Below are 20,375 nucleotides of genomic sequence, written 5' to 3'. Positions count from 1 at the left end.
CCCTTGATCTCATAATCGAGTTCTGAGCATGGCATAGAAAGCCTTTCATGATCTGGCCCCACCTGCCTTTCTATCTCATTTCATGCTTTTAACTCAGGTCCGCTGTTCCCAAGGCTCATGTTTATCCACTACACCACACTAATTAATGTTACTTCTTTGCATCCTCGGGCTTATGAAATGTGAGAGGCCAATGTAGATAAAAAAAAAATGGAGCAACAAACTCAAATTACAAGGCAGGGGTGTGTGTGGAGTGGGTGTGACTAAAGGAGACAGGGACACAAAACAAGTGAGTGAAGACAGTAGTCTGGGAATCACATCCAGACGGGATTACTTCTTATCCCATTTATTTCTTTGTAAGGGTTGAGGCAGTAAAACAATTGATTTTTCCAGTCTCTGTGTTTTATTCATCTTTGTAGCCTAAGTACAATTTCTGATCCTTAACAGGCATTTACTGGATGCTTATTGGATAAATATATTTTGGTGGAAGCTTTCAAAAAGCCGAATGTCCTGCTAATCGTGGACCTCAGTTTATCTTTTTTCTGCCTCTTTCAGTGTATCCACTGGGTGTTCAGGGTACATTCTTAGTGTAGTTAGTACACCCGCTTTCAGTGTACCCCAAATCATCCAATACCAAAGAAAGAAAAATGCAAAATAATAAAAAGTATGGATAGAGATAGTAAATTCAGAGAGAGGATTATACAGGAAAATAAAGAAAAGAAATGCTTTCTCCTTCCCCTTACTTTTCTACCATTTGAACACAAATTAAACCCATTATGTAGAGATAAATAATATTACTGCTAAGACTAACGACATCAGACTTATAAATATAGAATCAGAAGCTATGATGTCCACATCCACCTTGCCCCACAGCCACTGGTTTAAATGGCTGGCCACCACTTCTACCGTCTTTGATTCTTGCTCATTTTGTGATGCCATTTTGGGCATGCCCCTTAAGCTGTACATAGAAAATAACCCAAACACACAAAGACCACAAGGCAGTGAGGCTTAGCCTTTGGTTATGCATAAGAGTCACCTGGAAAGCCTGCAAAATACAGATTCTTTAGCTTTCCCATTCCAAGATGATAGGTTTAGGGTGTGGCCAACTTATCCACAATTAAAACAAGTTTTACTGAGGATTCTAAAGTAGGCAAACACCATAATCTGGAATTGGGAAACACTGTCATAAAGATGAGTGTTTTAGAACATAAAAGATTTTTAATTTAAGTACCTTAATTTGCTTTCACAAGGTCCAATTCCATCATGATTACCTTTCACAATCCCCACTGCTAAGAATTTTTTTGATCAAATGGCAAAAATTTTACTCTTGTCCTAACTGCAGTTACCACATTCTCAAATAAATACTGCCTATATGCCCTTTGTTTGTAACCTATTTCATTAGGTACATATTTCTGTGGCTGAGGCAGCTAAGCATCTGAAATATTTATTGTACAACAGTGCCTCGATCCCATACTCATTAAAGTGATACTAAATTCTTAGGGTCTTTGTTTTTTAATTCACAGCAGGCTGGCAGTCATTCAATTATAGTATAATTTGGTACTGCAGCTCACTTCACTTTAAGCAGTTCATCTCAATTCTAATCACTATGTTCAAAGGTTTACTGTATCCAGATGCCAAGTTTCCTCAACTGGACAAAAGCATAGCAGAAATATTTGTTTGGCAAGGCTGGCAAATTTCTGGAGGCATTGTCATGCCTCGGCAGGGCATTGCAGTCAGGTTATAATTTGCCTTAATTGTTCTTCCCACAAACAGCAACAATGATTACCTCTAGGTCATTGGCATTCAAAGAAAGATTTCTTCCCAGACACTGTAAATAGCAAGATATTTTCAGCAAAATCCTTACTTGGGATAATACTGCAAAGAATCTCAGATTCTGACCATTTTTTTTTTAATTGATCTGAACTTGTTTTTTTAGTGTGTTAATTCACAAAGTTGCCCATGTATTTGTGTGGGCACATTAGAAACATGGAAATAACTCAGAGAAATTACTGGTCTATAAAACAACCAGTGTTCTATATGCATAATTTGTTCCACCTGCCATGTTTACAAGGCACCCCAAGGAGAACTAGCTTAAAACTCAGCAATCCATCTGCCTTCCAGTTCTAAGGGGGTAATTATTGCCTCAACTAAGCAAAGAGGAATGCACAGCATGCTACTATGTCAGGTGACTGATGTATGTGTCTGACATATTTACCCAGGCCATCAGCTTTTCTTATAGTGGCTAGAGTCATGGTACTACGTTGAACATGATTCACTACTAACAGCAAATGGTGAGAAAAAATGGACAGAGGCCTAGATTCGATGGGCCATACCAAGAATACAAACAGAAAATGTGGTTGTCACTTCTCATGGACACGTTAAAAATAAGAAACGTGGGGGAAAAATAGGGTGACTTTATCCCCCAAACACTGGTTTAAAAAAAAAAGAGGGGACAGGAAAGAAGATGTCTGGTTTCCACTAACTTACTATTAACTGTATTTCCCTATGTATTCTTTAAATAAAGCATTAATTTTTACTAAGAACGTACAATGTTCTATTTGCTGTATACACAAAATAGGGCTTATTCTCCAATATAAACCTATCTCCAACTAAGGTCACAGCAACCAAGACTGATTACAAACTGGAAGGAATAGACTGTTTTAGCACTAGAATGATGTACAAGTGCAAAAACACTCATGTGCTGAAATGCACAAAACACATGCAGATCTTCAAAGAAATTCTGGTAATAAAAAGCTATTAAAAGAAGGGCCCTTTGGGGACACACCCCAAATGAACTGCAAAACGTCACACGCAACTCCTTCCCTCTGAAATGAGGTAGGCACAACATACAAATTAGCATATAGAATATCAAGTCATTAAATGTTCCTTGCCAAAGCTCCCACGGGAGGACAGAAGGGAGGCAGTAGAATGGGGAGGGAAAAGGGAAAGTGGGTAAAAATGGACAGGTCACTTTGGAAATACTTCCAGTCTTTTAACTGCACAGATAGGTAAAATTATAAGAAAAACACGGGAGTGGGGTGGAGGAAACATCGATGTCGAGTTGTCATTTATTTTGCCAAAGTATAACCACTATCTACTATCATGGATTTCTGTTTTAATACAAATTATAGAAAAGCCAGAGTCTCGAAATAAAGGATCATCCTTTATATTAAGTAAATTTGTGTAAGTTCACTACATTATCCTTCTTTTAAAAAAATGAATATTTTCAAACATATGATGCTCTTTACATTTAATGTCATTGATACAGATTTGGTGAAAAAGTTTCTAGTTTGCAGTTCTGAAAACGTAATTTTCCAATTAAATTTCGTTATGTTTGAGGTAACATTTTCCTCTATAATTTCATTACAATATTGTGAGAATTCCCCTAACTAGGCATGTCCCCTTTCGCATCAGTGAATGTGATTACGTCTAATGAAGATAAGTTAATCCAGAATATTACTGTAAGGTTATAAAGCTGTGGTAACAACAGACACCTCTAAATTATTTTAATTTCTTCACAGCACAGGACGGCCATTTTTAATGTTTGTAGGTACCTTGTTGTCTGACTTAACTGCCAAGATGAAGCAACAAACACATATTCCGGCCTCAATGTTAGAGTGGCTGGATTAACACCAGCTCTTTCCCCCGCCGGCTGGACATGTTTGACATTCTCTACCTCACTGCCTGCAGCAGTAACGCTCCCTGAAGTACCAAACCCATTTATTTTCCACCCACCAACTGACCTCCTAAAGCATCATTAACATGCCCCCAAAGGCCTTGTTGCTGTCAATTTTAGTCAAAACAGCACTCGAAAGCCTTCGTGGGGTTTATCAGAGTTCTGTAGGAAAGGAATGCAAGGAAGGGAAAGGCATCAGACCCAAACCTTGGGGAATCGCCAAGACAGGAAGATGAAAGAGAGATGAGGGAGAGGCCCTGGAATGGAGGAAATCCTATCTGGAGACAGGGCTGAAAAGATTGAAAGGTTGTTTAGAGACACCCATAATTATCTGCTTCTGCCACTCAATTTTCAGCTAGTTAATGGCAAAAGGATCAATATCTACTTTCGATTTTCATGTACAGCATTATGGTCTTAGTGGGAGACAGGTCTCTTGGGAAGGAGGGATGATTCATGACCAAAATTAATAATTGTATTGGTTTGCCTTCAGATTTTCTAAAACATATTTGAGGTTTTTCTTTTGACCAACAACTTCTTCTTTTTTTTTTTTTTTTTCTGATAACACTACTCACTCCAAAATCAGTCATGGAAAAACTGATTACGTGGAGAAAATATCAGGAATACATGCAGAATTGAGTCATGTAAACAAAGCACTGTCAGTTTGAAATGATGTCCCCAGAGCTCATCCATAGTCACCAGAGTGAGCCCTGAACTCCAACATGCAGTTAAAGTGAACACCATTACACTCTGCAACACGACTCTAGGTTCTAGGAATCTTGACTGCTCTGGCTTCTCAGTTATCTTTTTGTTTTCTTCTTGGGAAAGTATTAAGCAAACTATCAGTGGGTTTCCATTTTAAACTAGATTCATATCAAGAAATAAGTTTTAAAACATAGTATTTTGATAGAACTTTTTTTTTTCAGAACCAAGCAGAGAATTTGAGGTTTTCTAGAGAAGAAATAAAAAAGTAGGTAGCACGGTATTTCTAACATACAACTTATGTATAGGATGGAATTATTTTATGAAAATATGTAATAAATCCAAAGCTTCATTTTAAAATCCTTGAAAAATGTAGTTGCCAACACTAAATGAAATGGAATGTTGCATCCTGCTAAATTAGATCATAGCATCTTGATTCATGTGTCCCTTCTCATACATGTGTTCATCTTTAAATTACATGTTCCCTAAATGAAGTCTAACAAAAATATCCACTATGAAACATTTATCACTCATCATAAGGCAGTAACTCATTTAAACTTTACCCAAATTCCTAATACTTCTCAAAGAATACAAGTCCTTCTAAGTCATGTGCTTCCATAGGATTAACAGGCTCTGTCAAGTAATAATGGTGGCACCTTCGAGGAACTGTGAAGTAATGTGTGCCCTTACCAAATATGCTCACAACTTTAAGGAAACTTCCTTAATCATGTGCCAAAACTGACATCCATAGTTAATCATATTAAGAACTATTATTTATAAAGCACCTTACTACAAGACAGGCACTGTGCTAAGAGTACATTTAGGGACATGGGCTCATTCAACTTCATAGCAACTCTATAAGGTAGGTATTATCATCCCATTTTATGGAAGTAACAACTGAAGCTTAAGGAGGTTAAGCAACTTGCCCAAGGTCACAGAGTATGTAAGCGGTGAAAGGGCCAGGGATTCTAGCCCTTCCTGTAATCAGGCCCGGCAGGTCACAAAGCTTGTGTTCTTCCCTACTAAACTACGAGGTCAGGCCAGCCCTGGGACAGAACTCTCTTTGACTTTGGCCTCATTTGTTAGGAGTTGCTTCATCTTTGGGGAATCCCATAATCAGAAGTACACAGGCTTATAGAAGTTGCTAGTATAAAATTCAATCTAATATTTTTTCTAGATTTGATGAACACATATTTAAACAGTCATAAAAACAAAAAGTTAGATTTTACATTCTAAATTATAAAACAGAATAATACATGAAAACAGGTATGAAATTGCATTGGGTTGAACCATATGAAACTGCTGCATTTGTAGGCCAAAAAGGTACAACTTTATACAACTCATCCTAATAGCAGAAGTCTAGTTCTAGGCTATAGGGGGCCCAGTCCAGGTCCCTTCACAATGCCCCTGCAGTCCACACACTTCATGTCTCTGGTGGCTTCCCCAGGGGTACTGTACCTGAGCAGAAGCTGTTGCTGCTAATGGTCCTCGCTGAGCGCCCAGAGCTGCTGGGGTTGAACTCTCTGCTCTCTTCCTCAGAGAAGGGAGACTCAGAGGCTGGGGACACTTTGTGCTGTTGCTGGGGCAGATGGGGCCGAAGAATCAACCGGGGAATTCGGCTTCGGGAAATCTCCTTCTCATGATGCTGCACTCTCTGCTGCTTCTCAAAATTGGACATCAAAAAGAAAACAAAAGGAAACTTGTTTCCAACCCTCTCAACTCCTGTCTGCTCCTTCAAGGATCAGTTTATAAGAAATCATATCTGAATATTCAATCTTCACAGAATAGTCCTTCTTATCTCAGTTGCTGAAATGAGTTTCAAAACTCTTCCAGTGAGCTCACCATTCTAATCTACTGAATAGCACGCGCGCGCGCACACACACACTCTTCCACCCACTAGCTGGAAGGCCACCCCACTCCCCCATGCGATTCCTGACTCGTCTTCCCACTCTGGCTTTTTCTATCAAATTCAAGCTTTCAGCTCTCAAAGGTTCTTTATTATTCACAACACCCTCCAGCTTATTACTTGATTTCCTTTAGACTTCCATTTCGCTTTCCTGAATTAGCTGTGACAGTTTGACTTCTGTTTTCCTTTCTCCTCACAAAGTAGACCCCTATACTTGGAACAATTCTATCCTGATAGATCACACACACTTATCTTTAGAATCACTCCTCTTCCGAACAGGATCTTAATTATTCATTAATATCCTGGTACACAAGGCTTGTTGCCAACAGAAAAGCAAACACAAATCCAATACTCGGGAAGATGGCTCCACCTTTTATATCAGGTTTAGCTTTTGTTTTCATACAGAACACCCATGAGAAGAGATTTTTCTGTTTCTCCTTAAAAAAGGAAGCATTAAATACCTTTTTAAAAAGGCATACAAAGTAATATTTTGACAATATTTTTCAAAGTATACAGTGCTTTCCCAACCATTATGTCATTTGGTCTTTGCACATTAGCTTGTAACACACAGAGGACATTAATTCTTGTCCCTATTTACAGATGAGGAAACTAAAGCTAAAAGAGGCAAAGATGCTTAGGCAAGACTGCATGTCATCTAGAAATAGAACGAGCTGGAAATCGAGTGCTTTTCAGCATCACCACTATGCTGCCTTAAAATGGATTCCTAGGAGGAGCTTTTTGCAAAAATTCCAGTGCTCTAACCTCTGCAACTGAAAAAGGGCTTGGGCTTAGGTAACAGACACCATTTCACAACATGACCTCCTGCTCATTTCCACTGACTTACTAGGAAGGGTCACAGCCAAAGTAAACACCTCTGGGCAGGTCACACATAGCAGGAATTGAAGAGAAAACCCCAGCCCTAGGGAACTTCTGAGTTCCCTCAGGCATCCGCCCTATTCAGGGTCCGCAAACCGCACCCAGCCTCTGCATCTGTCCTGCACATCTGTCCCCCAGCAGGTAGCACACGTCAGCCACTCCGCTGGACACACTGCAGACCCTGAGCCAATGCGGGGTCACTGACACGCTGGAGTCCTTATTTCTCAGTCACGAATGCATCAAATTCCTTTTCTTCACATCACACAGGGAATCGACTGCAATCTACACCCCAAGTCCCCAGTTTCAGGAGATGGGATTAACTCTCCAAAGTCAATTTTTTTAATCCTTATGTCAATCTCCAAAATCTCTTCCCCCGGCACCACTCTCCCATCTCCTAATCGCATCACCTAAGCACACTGCCCCTCTGCCTTCCCCTCGTCCCCACTGCCTCCTTTTCCTTCTTCACCCGACTCTAAACGTCACCCCTCCAGCCCTCACCTGGCCCGCTTTTTGCCCCGCAGTGCCCACCTTCCCTCTCCCTCCGGCGCCCGCACGACATGCCCTCCTTACCTTGGTCTCCCGGAGGGGCCCCATCACGCCGCTGCCCGCCTGCTCCTCGCGCCGCCGCTGCCGCCGTCCAGGAGGAGGCACCTGCGGGCAGGGGGCGAGGAGACTGCGCTGAGCCGGCGCGGGCTGCGGGCGGCGGCTGCTGCGGGTCCAACGCGCCGCCGCCGCCGCTGCCGCCGTTCGCGCTCGGCTCCGAGGGCGCGCTCGGCCGCCCCGCCCCGGCCGGACACGTGGTGCCACGGCGGCCGCGTCCCCGCCCGCGGCCGCTCCCGGGGCGCCTCCCCACGACCTCCCTCACCTGCAGGCCCGCGGGGCGGCTCCACGCGCCTCACCCTCCAGATTTCGCGCTGGCAGCCCCGCCGCCCTCTCCGAGCCCGACCCGCGGGGGCAGGCGGGGGTTGGCAGCATCTCCAGCCCAGAGGCGCCCCCACCCTCTTTTCTTAACACTTGGTCTAGGGTTTGCAGGGGGTGCGCGCTGGATGGGGAGATTTAGGAAAGCTGCGACATCACAGAGAGTCAAAATGGAGAAAGAAGGAAAGTTTTCCCCCCGCGGCCCCTCCCTTGGCCTCTGAGTTTTAAGTCAACATGCAGCTCCCCATAGTCACCTCGCCCGAGAGTGGCCAGCGGTCACCCTCCTCCCGGACCCCAGCCAAGCCAATGCTGCAGGACTGACAGCGTCTTGGTTCCGGGATCTCAAAGGCTGCAACTGATTCTACTTGGGAGGTTTGCATGGGAAGGGCCTTCTGCTGGCAGCGCAGCGCCACGCCGCAGGAAGGAACAGGGAGGCGCGCTCCCTCTGCCTTCGTGAAGCCAGGCTCTGCAGGGCGACAACAGCCTTCCCCCAGCTCTGCCCCGCAGCCTCCGGACCGCCCGATGAGCCCAGGCAGCTTCCAGTGGAAGGGCTCCGCACTTGAACTCAGAAAACCGAGTTCCAGCCAGCACTGCAGTCTCTTCAAGCTGAGTGCCGTTATGCCTAAAGTTCTTGTCCCGTCTGAACTTCAAGTTTATCTTTGTTAAATTGAGGGATGATGATAATAATACCTACCTCAAGGATAGCTGTGAGGATTAGATGAGGAAAACAAAACAGCTGTATCAGCTGACTGAACAGGATTTCCCAAAGGGCAGCTAAATCAGGTCCAGGAGGTCCTTTCAATATTTGCTGATGCATTTTACACGACAGGCAGAAAAAGCTATTGTGATGCAGACAAATTTGGTTTACAAAGCTTGAAAACCTGTCCAACTGAGGACGTAAAATAGGGATCATCAGCTGGGCCAGGGGCCTTGATTTATTACACCTGCTAATCTTACCTGGTGATGGACTTCAGGATGTATAATGACTTACCCTCTGTTCAGAACTGGAGAATATCCTAAATAGCAGTGTGGCTAGTGAACAGTCTGATCCTTATGCCCCACTCACCCACATGGAAGGACTGTGATCCTTGAAAATTGTATTTGAACCTCCACCACCCCAATTTGCCTGCCCTCCAAACAGCACTTCTCTGAGTCCTCAATTCTCAAGTTTAGGAATGAATGTTGTGAGTCTAGAGAGAGCCTGAAGTCAGAGGATTAGTGGAATCAATTTGCTTTCTTCCTGTAACCCCAAAAGAGATCTTACTCCATAAATCTTTTCCACCTACTTATCTCTCTTAAGCAGGGAGGTTGGTGATCTTAGGATTCTTTATTTGGGAAGAAGAGATGGTTAAGTCATACTTTCTACACCCACAGCTGTTTCAAATGTGGACCTCAGGAAAGTAATAGCCCAGGAGGATTCTTATAATCTATTACTTTTAAAATTATGAGCCTGGGGTCATATACTGTGAAATAGAAACAAACTATTAAAGTCAAAATACGCTTCTGAGTTCCCTACTGAGAACTGAGAATGGGGCCTACTAGCAGAACACCCTCCACTGAGTTATCCAAGTTAGAACCTCAGACATTCTTGACTTCCTCTCACTCACCAGACCACATCCATGGCACAAACCACCAAGTGATATCCATGCTCCCTTAGTAATAAATGTCTTTAATCTGATTACTTCTGTCCACTGTTCATCTCCATTATCTTCATTTAGAGTGTAAACCACAGTCACCCTAGATTATTGCAATAATGGTCTAACTAAAGTTGTCTTACTTCTAATCTTGCATCATATTCCTCACTAGTTTTTTCAGTTTTTCCACAAGGCCTTTCTGAAAGGCTAAATCAAGTCATGCTTCTCCATTAAAACTCGTTAATGGTTTCCCAGTTGTCCTCCAGGTAATATTCAAACTCCTTCGTGCACAAAAGCTTCCCTGATCTGGCTGCCTTGTTTACCTCTCCAGTCTTATTTCTTGCCACTCCTCTTCCATAGATACTCCCTCCCCTCCCTAACCTGCCCCTTCACCCCTGCTACCCTCCCCCACATGCACATGGATACCTCTCAAACTGTAGCACTTGCAGGTCTCTGGAGGTTTCCTGTTCTCTTTTTCCTCTAAACTATTGCACATGCTGGTCCCTCTGCCTACAGCATGGCTTACTCCCCATTCATCCATCCTCCTCAACTCCTAAAGATATATTGTTTCATTTTAGAAAACTTCTTCCAGTAAACCTCCCCTGATACTTCCAGGACACTTGTATTTACCACCAGGAGAGCTGTAATGATCATGTCAGAATTCCCCATTTACTTGTTTGTCTTCACCAAGGATCGTAGGCACAGCCTAGTACGATTCCTGTCACATAGTAGGCAGCAATACAAATGAATGAATGAATGAACAAGTGAATTCTATAACCTCATAAGGGGCTCCTCAGTACAGGATAAAGAACACAGATAAAACTTGTTTTGTAAATGACTCAGATAAAGCTGCCGCTAATACGTCTTTGTATTTGATGATGGGGTGTGTGCCTAAAAAATCCAGCGTATGTTCAGTGACAGCTTTTACTGCAGAAGTGCAGGCACTGTGAGGCTTGTGCAGTAGCCTGTTGTCACCATAGCAACCTTGCCAAGGGAAAGGCTGATGATTTAGTGTTCAGATGCCTCTTAGCTCTGTACTTTTGGAACCCAACCCTGTTTTTCTGCTGTTCTAAAAGGCAAGTTTTACAAATGATATCTATGCTGCCTTTAATTTTATTCAATTGTTTCTCATGTCATTAGGAAAAATGTCTCACAACATTTGGATTATACCATCAAAGAGGTATAAACTAATACAGCATAAAATATCCATCTTTCATCTGCTTAAAGTATTCTCATGCATTATTTTCATTTTTCTACTTAAATACTTGTTTTATTGCCTTGTTTTGTACTTCTGTGGCTTTTCCCTTAAAAATGAATGTATTTCTGGCTTTTAGAAAACATCAACAGCTTTAGGATTGAATGCTTAAAGATTATAAATAATATACTTGTCCAGGTCTGGCAAGACACAGAGGAGATGGGGGGATGGAAAGGAATGTCTTTATATAATTATGTCCCAAATCTGGGATATATTATTTGTTTATGTTAAATTTGTAATTAAATGATTCATACCTTCCCTATGCACAAAACTTTATATTTTCAGAGCTCTTTCACATATATAATCTTATTCAAACCTCACAAAAATCCTGTGAGGTTTATGTGGCCAATCCCTGAAAACAGATAAGTGATAAAGGACAGGTTTTTGTTGATAGGAACCTCCCCCCACCACCCCCAGACTGCAAACTTCACAGAAAAGACAATATGAATGCACTGCCAAAGAGAAAACGTCTGCACCATACAACCAAGACACATCGCGGTCCCCACATCCACTCTTCCTGACACCTCACCTGTGTTTGCTTTCTTGGACTCAATCAGGGCTGACAAAGCACCATCTCCTAATCCTATCAGCTGTGCGAGCAAGCGCTGCCGTCTCTCTCAGTGACCCGATGTTGGGTGATCTGCACAGCAACAAGGAGCAGCTGACGTGCTTTACAACACGTCATGTAGAAAAGAAACTGCATTCTGGGGCATCCTGGGATTTTTTTGTGTGTGTGGTGGGGTGGAGACCCATAATTTTCTTATCAGAGAGAAAGCTGCCTGTTTTCCTATAAAAGCCTATGTAGTGATCAACTCTCCTCTTATCGTATGTGTGTTATTGTTACTATATGGTTCAAGTATTTTAATGTTGTAAAACGTAATGACTAGGATTGTGCAAGATAACTCCCTGAGGAGGAGGCCCAGAGGGTACTTGGGGTGGCGAGGGCACTGGGTAACCTGAGGCAGGACCAGCTCGAATATTCCCTGGGTTCTGAGTGTGTCAGTTATCTCTGCTATGCAAATGAGTTTCTGTCAGAGGCATCTCTCAGTGAAGAACAGAAATTAAGGCCAAGCCCAGGTGAAGAGGCAGAGGTTGGAGGCTGGGAGCTTTGCAGAATGGTAAAGATATAATCCTCTGTTTGCCTGGTGGTGGAACAGACATAAGATAGTCTCCCCCCAAAATGTTGTCTGCTGTTAGTGGCCCTTTGTCCATCTGTGAGGATAGGGTAAGATACTAGTCAAAAACATAGGTACAGTGATTATATTAAACAAAATGGGGACACACGGTTGGACAAGTAGGTGTATACTTATTGGGACAATGAATTAGAATCATTGAAATTAAAATGTTCTGGAAAGTATAAACATAAAGGTTGCCATCCAGGCAGGAGAAACTTGACATTTACCTGATGACATGCTTCACGAGATTGGACAATCTGTTGCTCTCACAGATTTACACAAAGGGCAAAGGAAGTTATCTATAAGGTAGGCACAGGAAGACCTAAATCCAGAATTTGAATTCTAGTCCTAATAGACAACCACCTTACTTCCCCAACAGACCAGAGGTGTGAGAAAGGCAGTTGAAAGTTGCCTGAACCCCACAGGGGAGCTCCCTAGAGAGAAGGTGGAGAGTGGAGGCCAAGATGCTTCTGAGACAAGGCAGGAGCAGAGCAGGCACCACGGATTAGAGGCTCTCAGGGATTCCTTTAGCATCCAGAGTGGTCTAGGCTTAGAAAATAAATTTATAATCTGGGTTCCCAGAAAGCAGATTATATGGCTAGATTTGAGTTACTTTCAGAAGAATCTGTTCACCATAATATCATTTATTTCCGTGACTTTATACTTGTTTTCCCTTCCACTGCCTAGTAAAAATCATTTTTAAAAAATGATCGTGCCTTTATTTCTGCTAAAAAATGAGCGAGAGAGTGGGAAGAGGAGGCTTTTGAGACTGTCAACGCAGAGCAAGAATATTACGGCAAAAGCTGAGCGCCCCTAGAGGCCAACTGCTGTGACAGCAGCTACAGGAGCACAGGGGACCAGTGGGGCTGTTAGTGGGCGAGTTCCCTCTGCAGTTATAGAGCTGAAGACAGTTTTGATTGCTGCTTTATTTCCATCTCTTAGGTTATTCCTGTGAACCATTTTCCTTTATACCTGAAATCTGTGACCTCTGTAAGTTTAGTTCTTGCTGTGTACTCCTAGCTCCTCTCCAATCCACTGCAGAAAAATTTGTAGGAAAATAAATCTAGAATTTGGGAATCTGGTCTATGTTGTTTCATCTGTCCATGTGTCTTCTTTAGTTACTTCTGCTTGATTGAAGAGAAAAATACTTTTTAAAAAACATAACTTTAGTATTTTCTTTTTAAAGATACTAAAACCACATCATCAAAATTTTAGAAAATAAAAGAAAAAAATTATTCTTCATCTCATTGCCCTAATATCAATTATCCATATTACTTCTGTTAGCATTTTTGTGTGTTTATTTTTAGGCTTATCTACTGTGCATAAAAAACAGCACTGTTAAAATGAGAATAAAATTCTAAGTGACATATGGCATTTTGGATCCCTGGATGCCCTCACATCTGGCTATTTCCAGATGACAGTGTAGGCTCAAATGCCCATTGTTTTCCCACAAAGTCACTTCTGACTTTCCTCTGATTACTGGGCACTAATCTGAGATACAGGCGTCTCAGGCCTCCTTATCTCTGTTCACAAACAGCTGAGGTACAGCTGGAAGTTTGGAAGCTCCAGGGTGGCTTCCCAGATCCCTGGCCCCGGTGGCAACTTGACCAATCTGAAGCTTCAGAAAGAGCTTCTGGTGGGGAATTAGCAAAGCTAAGGCTAGAGAAATGACTTTAACTTAGAGGCTAGTAGAAAAACACCTGTGTCCCTTTCTATTCAGAAGGCCAGCTATTGGCTTGCCAAAATGCAGTGCTCATTCAGGGAAGAGCAGGAAAGTGAAATGAGGGTCCTAAGTCTGCAAAGAGATTGTATTGAGAAAATACAGTTTAATAAAGGATGTGAATTCTCAAGTCTCATAGCCCTGGATTGAGTCCTTTTCGCCCTTGGCAGTGCTACTTTAGGCAAGTAGATTAACCCCTCTAGGACTTAGCATGTGGTAAGAACCAGTTATACTAGTTAATGTCTTTGGGCAAATTAACTTCTCTGTGCCTTATTTCCACACATATAAATGGACTTAATAACAGTATTTAGTTCATGATACTGTTATAAGGATTAGACAAGACTACTCACAAAGCCTAGCATTAATGTCTGGCACATGGAGATTAATAGATATCCTTTCTTTCTCAGGATCAAACAATTCCAACCACCATTACTGCCTCCTGCTTGCTTGTTTCACATTCTCCTCATCCTAAAGATTTTTATTTTGATTTTTACTAAAAGGAAACAAATTTCCCCTAGATGACTTGTGCTATATAAAGAAGAAAATTGAATTTCTCATTAGAAAAGATATTGACAGGACATTTCCTCCCAAAGGTAGATCAAAAATTGTTAGAGTAGAAGGTGTGATGAATGGCCAGACACCTATCATTTATTCATCCTATTCATTCTTCCATCAACTTCATTTTGTTTCTATTCTGAGCCAGGCCCTGGCTCTGCCACGGGTTCCAGAGTGTTCAAAGATGAAAAGTTTCCTGTCCTCAAGTGTCTCGAAATCTAATAAAGATGTGGACATGACCATCAGACGTTACACTATTCAGGGTTTTAGCATCATGACAGATACCCAGAAAGCGTCTGAATGAGACTGGGGTCTGAGGTTTCTAGGAATGAGTTTTGAGATGAATTTTAAAGGATGAATATGTCCCATTATAATCTTGGCTTCCTGAGAGTTCCTTTTCCTTAATCTTTCACCCTTCTCCTCCTCCTCCTCCTCAACTCTCCTCCCCCGCTCCTTTTCCTTCTTCAACTATCTCTCTCTCCTCTGCCCTTTCTCTCCTTCTCTCCGCCTCATTTTCTTTCTACGTTGAGAGACTTCTGCCACCCTACCTGCCCCAATGGATTCACACAGAGAAGCAGCTTTGGGTTTCCCTTTGAATCTTTACTGTCTGGCTGTAACCTTCTGGAAGAAAAAGATTTGTCTCAAATCTTGATCACCTAACACAGCATTAAGCATAGTACCCGGTGTCTAAATCAGCATTGTTAATTAGCAATAACACTTAAAATTTTGAGAACACCATGTTATACTGCCACCTATTGGCTTGTTAGTGAAATTTTCTTTTGACAGGTAAAGTCTCTTGGTTTGCAACATAACAAAGCTTAATAGTGCCTTTATTCAAACTTTCAGCACTATTTCAGAAAACTTAAAACACTGTAAGGCTACACATAAATTAATGCAATTGAACAGAGTCATTATACAGTGGATGTGGGATAATGAGCAGACGCTTCGATAGACAGTGGTTTCAAACTTCTTCTGCTTACCTGCTGAGCAACTTTAGACAAATTAGGTAACATCTTTTTGAATTTTTGTATTCTTATTTGTAAAATACATATGTGGTTCTACTTCATAATTATATTTCAAGTATTAAATTCTATAACATCTGTAATAAGCCCAGTATAGTGCCTCGTACAATGGGATTCAACAGTAGGTTTCTTGTTCCCTCCTCCTCCTTTCTTCTGTCCTTCCTCAATTTTAGCTGAATGATCAGGTAAATCCTCCTAAACCAATAATGGTGAATGATATTCAGATGTTCCCTACATGATCTCTTTCCAAGTATCTATTCTATTTTTTAAAAATTAAAAGACTATATTTTTTGAGCAGTTTTGAGTTTACAGAAAAATTAATCAGAATGTATAGAGTTCTCACATATCCTCTCGCTGAGGTCTATTTTTTTAAATCTTTAGACACAATCCATTCCCCGTCTACTTGAATAAGTAGGTATAATTATACTCTACTTTTAAAGAAGGTGCACATAAGTGCCCATCAAATGGATCCACATTCCTTATTTTTCTTGCCTTTCCCTATACCCTCTACTTGTTTGGTTTGCCTCCAAGGTCTTGTGCGTCTCCGCGGTGGATTAAATGCCCAGACACCTGGAACTTTCCAGATAGTATTAACAGAACTACCTCACCTCTGACCTGAAGCTGAGCACAGAGGGAAAGCCCCACAACCCTGCAGATGAATGACATTGGTTGTTCTTGCTTTCCAATTGTAATGGGGCCTCAGTGCTGCCTGGAAATCATTTTTTTCTCTCTAGACAGTGTTCTCTCCTATTCTCCAAAGGGTCTATTTTAAACCTTCTTCATACTTCAAACCTACCACCACCTCTACACTCATGCTGTGAAGATGCCCTTATCTCCTGATTGACAGACAAAATAGAAGATATCACAAGAACTCTCTCAATCTCCTGCTTCCAAACCTATAAACCAACCCCATCCTTCCCATTTCTGGTCTTTTAAAATGGATGTTGTGCTTTTTTGTATGCAAGGATAATTCCTTTACCTGAACTTTGGATTGCATCCTTTTCAACCTCTGTGGTATCCTATCAGTTAGTCCTTCTAACTCGCTAGGTTTTTATTTTTTATATGTAAAATGGCATAATCATAGTACCTACCTCACAGGATTACTCAGAGCATCGGAGGAGTTAATACACACAAAGAACGTGGAAAAATGTGAGTACACACCAAGTGCTCAATGGGTGTTAGATGCTATTATTAGCTATTATTCTTTTTTTATAACTTTAATCTACTTTTCTACTGGAAATTTCACATCATCATTTAAACATGCTAAAATCTTTCTTGATGAAATAAATGACACTCTTAAGCTCTCACATCTTTCCAGTATATTACTACCTGATTTTTTCTCCCATTCATTACCAAACTTCTGAAAAAGAGTTAGTTGTCTATATTGTACGTCTCACACCCACCCTGCCCCTTGACCTAATCCACTTCACACATGTCCCCAATGTTCTACCAAATAGTTCTTGCCCAAGATCACAAATTATCTCCATTTGGTTTAATCTGATGGCTAGTGTTTATCCTAATCTTGACTTCTCATCGGCCTTTGGCATAAACACTCCCACATTTTTAAAAACCATATTTTTCTGTAGCACTACCCTCCCAGTTTTTTCCTACTTCTCATTATCCTTTCAGCCTGTTCCTTAAATGTTGGTACTGCTTACTTTCAAGACCTAACCCCTTTATGTTTCCTCCTGTCTTCCTTCCCTAGGTAATATCTTTCTTTCCAAATGCTTCACTTATAGGCAGATCTTCTATAAATGCACATCTCTATTCCATGATTATTTCATAACCCATCTGGGCATTTTGACTTTTATCCACAAACTCACTGTATTCCAAATCGAATTCATTATACTTCCTTGAGAAGCTGATTTACGTGTGTTCCCTAAGTTAATAAATGGTATCCTCATGCAGATCCTGTAACCTGGGTGACATTCTCAACTCTTCTGTGTCCCCTTCACCTTTACAATGAATCGAAACCTAAGTCCTATGTGTTCTACTCCCTAATTATCTTTAAAATGTGTTCATTTCTCCACCACTTCTTCCTGCCTGAATTTCTAACCTGGCCTTCAGACTTGCCCTCTTTAGTCCATTTTGAAAAAATAGCCAGAATGATCTCTTAAAAGTGCAGATCTGGTCATCTCCACCCCACCAGGCCTCCCCTAGTTCCAAATGAAACTTTTCAATTCTCACCATTGTCCTCAAGATAAAGTTCATACACCGATACATGGCTTAAAAGATCCCTCATGATATAATCCCTGAATTCCACCTTTGACCCTCACAAACGTTCTTTCTACCTAAAACACTCCTTCCAATCTCCAGCCTTCACCTCCCAGAATTGTCCAGTTACTTTTGCCCTTCAGATATATTCGCTGGATAATTTGATTTGTTAGGGTCACAGAATTTACTCCTGTCTTGAATATGAAATAGGAGAGAATGATTTCTGGCTTTGAAAATGCTTTCTGCTGGAACTATGTGGGTGTATGGTAGGATGGAGAGATAAAGCCACATTAAAGATATCAGCACAGAAGTTGTCGTGTTTGCTTTTGGGCTTGTACCGTGACTTGAATAGCAATTTAAAAGAATTTTTAAGCGACCAAGTGAAATAATGACTTCCCAAATGGTATAACTTGAAAAGCTTCTGCCAAAGAAAATACATACATTTTACCTTATGTATCATAAAATATTAATCTTAGCTTCATTATTTTAATGGACTCATTTCTCTTGAGTGAGAATTCAAGGAATACTCTTTGAAAAAGTATTCCCATGATTCCTTGTTATAGTTTTTACTCCTTTTTCCCTACCACTTATTTGACTTTTAGTGTTAAAATAGAAAACAATTCTAGATCAAGATTTATTTTATAAAATACACTTGCATTTGTATTTTTACATCTTCATATGGTTGCTCGCTATATTTTTATTGTTATAGCAAACAGGATAATTCGGCATTTTCAAATGTATATATGATTTAGGTAGATCTATTTGGAAACTTGGAAAAATAATAGTTACTTGGGCAAGAGAGTATTAGAAAACCTCACACTATAAATAGATTTTAAATACACTTTGAGAGCAGCCAATTTCCTAATGCTTCAGATATTAAGTATAGAAGTGTGAGTTTGTTAAAACCAACGCGCTTGTATTTCCCATAGCAAAAACCTGGAATTTTTTCATATAAATTACTAATTTTTTTTCTACCTACACGAATGTCAGTAGTCTTCTCCACAGAGTTCTAAATTCAGAAATACCTCTATAGGAATGGACTATGGAATTTTAAGAATGGGGAATAAATATAGAATTAAGAATCTTCTGTTATTCATTTTTGGCTTTTAATTATGCAATAATGTATATCTAAAAATATTATCTTAAGATATGAAGATTATTCATTGCAAAACACAATGGAGATGAAGCAAACAATAATTGGTCAGTTTCCTAATGCTCACCTAAGAATTGCCTCACAGAGTTATATTTTTTACTGACTGCAAAGCCTATCCCTTGAATTTCAAACTTTTTATAAATAAGTGATTTTATTTATTTAACAAATATTAATTGAGTCCTTGCTATGTCCCAAACACTCCAGTAAGTGTTGGGAGAGATTTAAGTACTTTGCCTTGGTAGTATAGATAGGTGCGATATCTTATTTTGGACCAAGCAGTTTTTGGATTGCTATAATGGCCATGGAGAATGAAGGTAGAATAATAAACTTTATCCAAATACTAAGCCATACTGCATCATTTTGGGCAATTTTTAAATAATTAAGTAAAATATGATTATTTTAACACGTAAGATTAATGCACAACTTTAATATTAATATAGACATACTCTATTTCTAGCTGTAAGTTATATTTTAAGATAAACTAAACATGAAAACACATAAAACATGACAAAAGAATCATATTTATTAATACAGAACAAATGTATTTTTTCTTTATAATTAATAAATGTGGTCAAGTGAAAATTAAGCATCTCTTTTCCCCCTTGGCTAAATAAATCCCTTGAATTCCTTTTCCACAGAGCACTGTTATTTTTATAAACATTAAAAACTAAGTGGATATACAACAATTCCTTAATAGTAGGAAAGGTACTCATTTCTTCACTTTATTTTGCCATAGTAGCTCTATTATTACACTTTACTATAAACCAGTCACTTCCCTATAATTTAAAAATACAGTGAGATAATTTACAGAGGTGGTTTGAACAGAAAATTCTAATTTTTTTTTTAAACCAGGAAGAATATAATTCTCCTTCAAAACTGCGGTTTTTTGGTGGTCTTTTACCTAAAGGGAATTTGTTCATTCTAGAGAGCTTTTAATAAGAAAAGGCTGACAGCCGGTCTGTAGTTGTATCTCCTGGCATTGGGCGTTTGGTAAAAATGTGCATTAGATATTCAAGTCATTTCTCAAGCATTCTATTCCTGAAACCTGACTTCATCCTTTCCTTTCCACTGTTGCCATTGAAACTGGAAGTGGCTGCAGAATATAAATCATATGATAAATATTTGGGAATTTGCCTTTGTAGTTTTTCAGCACCACTGCCAAACTTCTTGCCTAGAGAGCCGCATGACGCTTTTCAATCTGAAACCTTTGAGCAGTCCCCTTCGATAGCCAACTGGGAAGCATCCACAGGATTTAGCTGTAGCAGCCCTTCAAAGGGATTAACAGACATTTCAAGTTCTTTGACTCCATATTTTTCTAAGGCTGCTTATTTGTTTGTCATTTATTTACACCCAATAATTTTAAACACTGGGATGCATCTTCTTATGAAGAGCCCCAAATGTGATGCACATAGTTTTGAATAGCATTGGTATAAAGGAAGACTCTTTCCCTAAATTTCTTTATCACAATGCTATCCCTTGGTTAGTCTGATCCACTGAAAGATGCTCCCTGTGTGTTTCTTTCTTCATTCACCAGTAAACCACCGAGTGTACCATAAAAGGTCCCTTTTTTGATCC

The 20,375-nt window shown here is 40.3% G+C and overlaps 1 protein-coding gene across 2 annotated transcripts in view; it reads right to left on the bottom strand.

Moving 5' to 3' along the window:
* The window catches only part of SYBU (syntabulin (syntaxin-interacting)), a 67,390-nt gene extending 59,573 nt beyond the window's left edge, over positions 1-7,817 (bottom strand). Inside the window, exons 1-2 of one of the 2 annotated variants that reach the window (XM_012645327.1) lie at positions 7,725-7,817; positions 5,831-6,035 (exon numbers count right to left, since the gene is read on the bottom strand). In XM_012645327.1, the coding sequence (XP_012500781.1) occupies positions 5,831-6,035; positions 7,725-7,748 (229 nt within the window). In that variant the 5' untranslated portion in view covers positions 7,749-7,817. The remainder of the gene's footprint in view (positions 1-5,830; positions 6,036-7,724) is intronic. The other variant, XM_012645326.1, reaches the window with a different exon arrangement.
* Positions 7,818-20,375: the final 12,558 nt, after the last annotated feature.

This window comes from Propithecus coquereli, unplaced genomic scaffold (assembly GCF_000956105.1).
Source record: "Propithecus coquereli isolate 6110/MARCELLA unplaced genomic scaffold, Pcoq_1.0 Scaffold23, whole genome shotgun sequence".
Lineage (NCBI taxonomy): Eukaryota > Metazoa > Chordata > Mammalia > Primates > Indriidae > Propithecus > Propithecus coquereli.
This window is presented reverse-complemented; position numbering and strand designations above follow the sequence as displayed.